This window comes from Coenobita brevimanus, chromosome 92, assembly GCF_032717465.1.
Source record: "Coenobita brevimanus isolate Jiangsu-jjx chromosome 92, ASM3271746v2, whole genome shotgun sequence".
In the NCBI taxonomy this organism is placed as follows: Eukaryota; Metazoa; Arthropoda; class Malacostraca; order Decapoda; family Coenobitidae; genus Coenobita; species Coenobita brevimanus.
The window spans coordinates 25,230,824-25,240,000 of record NC_137045.1 but is presented as its reverse complement, the minus strand read 5'-3'; the positions used below and the strand labels follow the sequence as shown (position 1 = coordinate 25,240,000).

General features: G+C 41.2%; 1 protein-coding gene across 1 annotated transcript; it reads right to left on the bottom strand.

Moving 5' to 3' along the window:
- Positions 1-2,145: 2,145 nt before the first annotated feature.
- Positions 2,146-2,825, bottom strand: LOC145412173 (Y-box factor homolog). The gene is made up of 2 exons (XM_080282105.1): positions 2,422-2,825; positions 2,146-2,239 (listed from the first exon to the last, which is right to left on the bottom strand). Exons 1-2 carry the CDS (start codon positions 2,823-2,825, stop codon positions 2,146-2,148), a joined length of 498 nt encoding a protein of 165 aa, XP_080138231.1.
- Positions 2,826-9,177: the final 6,352 nt, after the last annotated feature.

Sequence of the window (9,177 nt, the reverse complement as noted above, 5' to 3'; positions counted from 1 at the left end):
ACTACATAAGTAGCAAATCCCGCTTCTCAGCATTATGTTCAGCCAAAAACCTGTTGAATTCTTCACAAAATGCTTCTGCTGATTTGCTGTTCGCTGATTTGCTTTCTCCCGGGATGTTTAGTTTATGTATTTCATGCCTGTTTGGAAATGATTTAACCATCTTACAGTAAAATCACACTCAACTTTATTCATTTTACTGTGAAACGTTCACTTTTTCTTGTATATGAGTACCAGAAATAGGAACTCCCTTAGATCTCTCTAAACAAAACCACTTGTACACTGCTGGGTCTAGACCCTGCATTTTCGGCTGATGAAGAGAATGCTTTTTTTTTTTTTCAGTGGATTTACTCATCTTGCTTCTCTCAAAAAATTCCTTGAGCCAGAGTGCCTTGGCTTTGATATCATATATCCTGGAATTTCCCACATTATAGTTGTAGTGGTAAGTGGGGGTGCCCACCAGCCATTCACTTGATATAGTGCTGCTCTTGGGTGACTGCCCATTCTTCTCTACCTTCTTTCCTTCCTTCCTCTTCTGTCTCTTTCCTTCATTCTTTCCTCTTCTGTCTACGGGCGACTCTACACTAAGTGACAAGTCTAATGGTTTTCTGTACATCAGGAAATCAATTACTACGCTGGCAAGTAACCATGTAAACAAAATGTAGGGTGCCTGGTGGTTTAGTGGCACTCCAATCGAATTGAACCTGGGTAGGCTTATATCCAAGGGGTGGTTGAGGTTCATTGCTCACGTAATGCCACTCAGGGATGAGTGAAGCTGGTCACTCTCATCTTAAATGTCAGGACCAACTTGCCTAGCCCCGGCCTCCAACGCTCCTCATGGGGTAACACAGGATTAGATGATGATGATATTCAGTCATCAGTGTTTTATAATGTTCACCTTTTTCAAGTCTATGGCATATTTCCAGCTTCTGTTTCAAGGTAAGCATCATGCACTTACGTTTAGTTTGCATTTTAGGTAGAAATCATTGTCAATCACAACAACACCACAGCGAGAGAGCTTGTTTACTGTCTGGTGGCAGTAACCAGCCTGATGATTTGTGGAGGTGTGGTGTGGAGGATTACTGAATTAAAGAAGGGGAAAGAGAGGGAGAGGAGGGTTGGTAAGAGGATTAACTAGGAAATTACCTTGGCCGAAAAGGCCTTGACCTTGCTTTGCCCGACTTCACCCAACCTCGTGTGACACGTGACTAAACTGTGGTTTGGCAACCATTGAAAGTGTCGCACAGTTATAGTTTTAGCGAAATTTTTACCAGCCAATGAATTTTCCCGGTTATCTGGATACTGCTTAATTGGGATTGTACTGTATATACACCTATATACATATGCCACACGAAGTCTCATACCCATGTATTAATGTGGAACTAATATTTCTTCAGTCTGTTCTACCCAGTACCAAATTAATGACCTAATACAAGTAAGTATAGAATTGTTCATACTCAGTCAACAATTTACTAAAAGATCGGACTCCCCAAAATGTTTCAACGGCGACTGTGCCAGAGTAATGACCCAGTCTTTAATATTGTACCTGTATAAAACTATTACTTGAAGCCAAAACTACCGAATCCTTCAGCTACTTTAAAATTGCTAGAAACCAGTAATAAATCTCACCAAATCAAACTTTTTTCACAGCGAAGTATCCAGACTATTACCGTAAGTAATCCTAATGACAGTCGAATATTCTGGTCAGCTGTCAGTTCTTTCAATAGTAACTTTAACAAAGTCATCACCCATTCCCCCACTAAAATCTTCAGATGGAAACACTGTAAATGACCCTCATGGACAAGCTAACATCCTGGCAAGTATGTCTGCCAGAAACTCTACCTTAGAGGATGTCAGTCAAAACATTCCCAAAATTGTTCCACTGAAGATACAGACTAGATACGTAAAATTTATCCTAGACAATTTACCACCCAACAAAGCTCCAAGTCCAGATGGGATTCCTTTAATAGTTTTGGAAAAGTGTTCCCCACAATGTGCTCCTGTTGAAGCTAAATTATTCAGTCTGTACATACATACATCTTCATTTCCTGATTCTTGGAAAGAAGCCAACATCCACCCAATTCCAAAGAAAGGATGTTCCTCTGATCCCTCTGATTACAGACCCATTGTCATCACGCTGTCCTACAGTTAAGGGGGGCATCCAGCCTCAGCTTTTTCCGTGGCGTAGATCGGGGTGCGACGGATCTCGAAGCATGGGCCCTGCACTCCCGCCAGCGTGGGACTGTGGGCACATCACGGATGAAGCACTCGGGGATAATTAGGTTAGGCAGCCCATTCTCCTTGAAGAGCTTAGGAAGGAGAACATGCAGGGCCCCTTTTAGGAAGGAGAACATGCAGGGCCCCCTAATCACCCCCACAAAAAGCCTTCGCTGCCGCGATGCAACTCTCGACGATGGTGCTTACCTCCCCTGATCCCAGGGCTGGCACTGCCAAACGGTGGGACTCCGCCGTGCATAGGCCGAGCCCTGCACAGCAGCCCCTGCCGGTCCCATAACGTCCCTAGCCTCAGGACCCTTGGGCGTTCCGGAGAAAGAAAACTCCACCGTCTGGTCATTGCCGAGGGATCGCTGGAGATGCCGTGGATTTGGTTTAACGATCGTCTGACGGTGAACGAAAATATCAAGGTCAGTGTCCTGGCGTTTAATAAAACCATACTCCGCCCGAACGTTAAACCACACCTTGGCGCCTCTGATCTTCGACTGGGCCATAGAAGGCCGAGGCCTGCAGTCTGCCTCCCTCAACGGGTTGTGAGCAGCAGCAGGAGAGGTTGAAGCAGGAGCAAGATTGGCACGTCCGTGCTCTGTCATGACTCGTCGCTCTCTCAAGTAGTCCATTTCTTTTTTTTTTTCTTTTGGCCTATCGACTATTGGAGCCAAAGCCCCTGGTCATTAAGGCCATATATAATTATGTATATACATACTGTATACACATATATACATATACATATACAAACATATTATATATATATATATATATATATATATATATATATATACATGCGCACACACACACACACACACACACACATCCATGCAGATATACATACACACTTTCATGCACACGTACATGTATAATAATTTTTAAATTATTTTTTATTTTTTTGTATTTTTATTTATTTTTTGTTTTTATATTTTTAGACCTTACATTTCTTATATATATATATATATATATATATATATATATATATATATATATATATATATATATATATATATATATATATATGAATAATCTAAAGACTCTAAAACTGATTACCTAACAGACAAATCGCTAACCTATACTAAATCCTAAAGAGACAAATACCTAAACCAACCCTAATGGTAAAAATACCTCGACCAAGAGAACATCATCGACTGCAGATATGTAATGCCTTTCTACATTACATACCTGCACTCATCACCTTGGGATTGTCAGTCGAGGCACAACCTAATGTAAGGGACATCAATATATGAAAGGTAACCAGACGAGTTAGGAACATTTCCATATACGTCAGCTGTCGGTCCTAATTAGGACAACTTAATCAAGATTGTATAATGTATTTACATAATCTGTACAAAAAGTGAAGAACCTCGCCCAACAAACCACCATCGACTGCAAGTGCCCAATACCTCTCTATATTACACACTTGTACTCATCAGCTGGTGACTGTCAGGCGAGGAACCGGGTTTAATGTAAGGGACATCTATATTGGAAATAGATTAGTCGTAAGCAGGAACTATTTCATATATGTCAACTGTCAACCCTAATTAACAGTATAATATTTACATATTTACAATTGATATAAACCAAAACCATATACTAAAAAAGTCACATCACTCTGATCAATCCAGTCTCTCTCAAGAAAGCCATCAATTTATGTCATAACAATGTCCCCATCACCCAGGATGGTGGAAAGGGTGAAGGGGACCTCTGCTGCGCCGCAGTAATTTATAAGGGAAGCACGTTCACGAATGAATCGCCCACAGCGCAGGATGATATGACTGACAGATAACACCGCATCACAGATGTCACATTGCGGTGGGAAGCGTCTTTCCATATAAGGCTTCATATAAGTTAAAATGGTGGCATTAAGCCGCAAACGCGCCACCACTTTCTCTTCAAGGCGACTGGGACGGTTGGCAGTGTCAGGTCCACTGACCTTGCCACAGAAGATTTACTGATTTTTTTCCGAGAAAGAGACGACCGTAGATCACGAGGAACGTTCTAAGTCTCCTCGAGCTCTAATATCTGTAGCTCAGCCAAGCGTTTATGATGTTGGAAACGCTGGTCATAACTGGCTGAGCTACTTACATGAGAAAAACTCCTGGCGAGGATGCTAGCAACGTCCACGGGATCGTCATAGATGGTGTTGTTCACCTGCAGGGTGGTCACAGGGAAGTATGGGCCCCTAATATTTATTATTCTTATAGTGGACCAGGCCTTACTTAGTGGTGTAGTACGAGTCACCGTGGTCAGAAAGTACCGCAAGGAGTCACGTTTGGCCCTTCTTATTATTTTCCTTGCCTCAGTCCGTGCATGTTTGTAAGCAATAAAATTTTCCTCAGTGGGCTGACTATCAAAAATCCCGTATCTCCTATTGCGTTTCCTTGATGCTTGTCGGCAATCCGGTGTCCACCAAAGTGCTATATGCTTCGCATGAACTGTAGGAGTCTTGGAAATAGCAGCCTCAGCCGCGTGTAATATGGATCTGGTTAAATTTTCGACGTTAACATCTATGGTCTCCCCAGATATATCTAACTAGGCGATCCTTGAGAAGGATCCCCAATATGCTTTCTTATAGTTAAATTTTGGAGGTGGAGGGTCCGAAACGATGTTGCATGTATAAGAAAGACAGATGGGTAAATGATCACTTCCCAAGGAGTCGTCATAAGGGTCCCACGAGAAATCTTGATGTATACCAGGGGAGGCCAGATATAAGTCAATGGCCGAAAATTTACCAGTACGATCATCTACACGAGTCGCTCTACCATCGTTCAGAAGACAGATGTTGGACTACATGCTCCCAACGACCATCGATCCTCAAGCTACCCCATTGATAGTGATGGATGTTAAAGTCGCCCAACACTAACTTATTTCCCGGAAGATGTTCTTGGGTGACTGCCTTCTCCTCTCTTCCGTCCTTGCTTCCTCCCTCTTCTGCCTTTCCTTCCTTGATTATTTCCTCTTCCTTTCGCCTATGGGTGACTCTACACTGAGTGAGGAGCCAGTGGTTTCCTGTACTACACCAGGAAACCATTTACGACGATGAGTGGTAACCATGTAACTAAATTATGACGCCTGGTGGTTTAGTGGGTAATTAAGGTTTTCCAATCGGATTGAGACTGTGTAGGTTTATATCCAAGGGGTGGTTGGAGTTTATTACTCATGTAATGCGACTCAGGGATGAGTGAGGCCGGTCACCCTCATCTTAAATGTCAAGACCTACTTGCCTAGACCCCGACTCCTACGCTCCTCATGGGTAACAGGAATAGATGATGAATTTATATATATATATATATATATCATCGAAAGAATAATGCAAGAACAATGACCAGAATGCACTTTAGGTATGACATGGATGTGAAGTAAATAATGAAACTGTTCTACAGTGTGGAAAAAAAAAAAAAAAAAAAAGGAAAATAAGCAGTGATGAAATGCGGTGGTGTAACACAATAATACCTAATATCAAACACCCAAATCGCTCAGGCAGGCCACCATGACAAATAAAAGCTGTTATCATGGGCATAGTATACTCGTAATCTGAACCGCCAACAGCGACGTATACGAAACCCAGCGGTTCTTCAGAACTAAAGGGGCAGTAGCCAATCATATTTATTATCAGGCGTAGTAGGCTGCCAACCATGGGCACACCGAACTTTTGTCTGGGCATCATAAGTAATGCAACGCCAGTCAAAGAAGGTGTTCCTCATGGACAGAAGAAACAGCGAGGTTGCGCTACGAGGACAGATCATCGGTCTTCGAGAGTGGATTAAGTATCCGGGCCGACGAATCAGGCATATCAACTAGGACTGTGGCAAAGTGGATACGACGATGGCAAGAATCTGGAGATCTGACTAATCAGGTGACATGTAGAGGTGTATGGTATGTAGGAGGACTGCTGGGCCTTGATAGCAGGCTGTGAAGCCTATGCCCAGAGTCGGACACATAAAAAAAAAAAAAAAAAAAAAGGTATGTAGTCATACGGTGAACAACACTGCATTCCTCTTGCACCATTTTTAATTAGTGAACTAATTTAGCCACGTTCCTCTATTGTTTTCTAAGGGCAGTAAATATGCCATATTGTTATCTCCGCCGGGAGGTTTATTTTCTGCGTGTCTGTCTGTATGTCTATGTAATTCACCGTGTCGGTCAGGATCACTTGATGGTCGTGATCGTCAGCTTTTACCCTCTCGGAAGGGAGCTGAGAGCTCATATAGTCCGATCTACGGGCAAGGCTGTGACCTTCACACACGCACACACCCGTCCCCTTGCTCAAGGGGAACAGTAACCACCCACTTCGTCAGTGAAACTTTTCGCAACCTAAGCGAGGCGCGAACTCCCGTCCACCAATTGGCAAGCGGGAACGTTACCACTGCACCAGCGAGCGGTGTGTGTGTGTGTGTGTGTGTGTGTGTGTGTGTGTGTCTGAGTGTGTGTGTGTGTGTGTGTGTGTGTGTGTGTCTGAGTGTGTGTGTGTGTCTGTGTCTGTGTGTGTGTTTATGTGTGTGTGTGTGTGTGTGTGTGTGTGTGTGTGTGTGTGTGTGCGTGTGTCTGAGTGTGTGTGTGTGTGTGTGTGTGTGTGCATCTGCGTGTGTGTGTGTGTGTGTCTGAGTGTGTGTGTGTGCGTGTGTGTGTGTGTTCTTACCTAATTGTTCTTACCTAATTGTATCTTTACAGGAATGAGTCAAGCTCGTATTGTCCCGTGTCTTAGACCATATTTATCGTACATATCCTTAAATTTGTGAATTGTTTTGGCACACACTATTTCATTCGGTAGTGCATTCCATTGATCAATTGCTCTGTTTGGGAAACTGAATTTCCTTACGTCTTTATCACCTCTCTTCTTATGCAGTTTTTTGCAGTGTCCTCTTGCTGATGCTTCTCCATATGTTAAGTAATCATTTATGTCTATTTTCTCCTTTCCTGATATGCACTTATATAGCATTATCATGTCACCTCTTTTCCTTTTCTCCTGTAGTGTTGGTAGATTCAGTTTATTTAGTCTTTCTTCATAGCTTAGGTCCCTTAAGCTTGGTATCCATCTTGTAGCGGCCCTTTGAACTTTTTCAATCTTGTCTATATGCTTTTTGAGATGAGGACTCCAGACTACTGATGCATATTCCAGGGTTGGTCTAATGAATGATGTTATTATCCTTTTTAGCATGTCTTCATTTATGTATGTGAATGCTATTCTCATATTTGCAAGCAGTGTATACATGTTCCGTACCTTCTCGCTGATATGGTCAGCCGGAGATAGTCTGTTATTGATAATCACACCTAGGTCTTTCTCTCTTTCTGATGTGTATAGGGTTTTATTTCCTAACTTATAATCCCAATCAGGTCTTTTTCCACTTTTACCAAACTTGATTACATGACACTTGTCCACATTGAATTCCATTTGCCATGTACTACTCCATTCATGAAGTTTATTTAATTCTTCTTGTAGCTCCCTACAAGAGTCTGTGCTAGTAATTCTCCTTTGTATTTTTGCATCATCTGCAAACATATTCAGATAGCTCTCATTTCCAGTGTTACTGTTTATATCATTTATGTACACTAAAAACATGATTGGTGCCAGCACCGAACCCTGTGGTACTCCACTAGTCACTTCTTACCATGATGAGTAGTTTCCTCTTAGTACTGTCCTCATTTCTCTTTTTATGAGAAAGTCTTGCATCCAACAAAACAGTTTGCCTCGAATTCCTCCTTGATGGTACAGCTTCCATAAAAGTCTTTGGTGTGGTACTGTGTCAAAAGCTTTTATAGATACTGTCCACCCATCCTTCCCTTTCCTGTATTGTGTTTGTTACTCTGTCATAGTAGCTCAACAGATTTGTAACACATGATTTTCCTTTTCTGAAACCAAACTGTCTTTCTGTTATCATACTGTGTTTTTCTAGATGATTTACCCAAGCTTTTCTTATAAGTTTTTCTAATACCTTGCTTACAACACTAGTCAGTGATACTGGTCGGTAGTTGAGAGGATTTTGTCTATTTCCTTTCTTGAATAAGGGGACTATATTTGCTTTTTTCCAAATATCAGGTAGTTTCCCGTGACTCAAAGATTTCTTGAAAATTAAAAATAATGGTTTACTTAACTCATTTGCACATTCTCGTAACACCCAACATGAAATTTCATCAGGACCACTTGCTTTTCCTCTGTCTAATCTACTTAACTCCTCTTGTATTACTTTTTCTGCTATTTGTATATCTGGTAGTATGTGTGGACATGCGTGTTCCACATAGTCTCTCTCAAAATTTTTTTCTTCTGTAAAAACTAATTGGAAATTCTTATTTAGTGCTTCACAAACATCTTTCTCTTGTGTATAAGTGATTCCCTCGTCCGTGATGGATTGTATTATATCTTTTACTTTGGTTTTGCTTCTGATATAGCTGTAAAACAGCTTTGGTTGATCACTACTTTTATTTATTATATCCTCCTCAAACTGTTTTTGGGCTTCCCTCCTTATTCTTGTATAGTCGTTTCTTGCCTGTTTGTAATTATTATATGCCCTTTCACTATTGTGTCTTCTGTATCTATTCCACAACAAATCTCTTCTTTCTTTAGATTTTTTACATTCTGTATTGAACCATTTCTGTATTTTCTTATCTGCTTCTTTGTGCTGTGGGATGTAATTCTGGACTCCTATTTCATAAAATTCACAAAATTTTTTATATACAGCATTTAAATCTTGTCCTCTAAACTCATTTTCCCAATCAACTTCTAAGAAATACTTCTTTAGGTCTTGATAATTTCCCTTTTTATAGTTTAGTCTCTTTTTGTAACTGTCAGTGCTGTTTACTATGTCATATGCTATCCTGAAGTTATAATTTAGTACTGCATGATCGCTTTTGCCGAGTGGAGGGTGATATATTAAACTGTCAATGTCATTTTCTTGCCTAGTAAATATTAGATCTAGCACTGAAGGTACATCAAGTCCTCTTTTTCTAGTGGTTTCC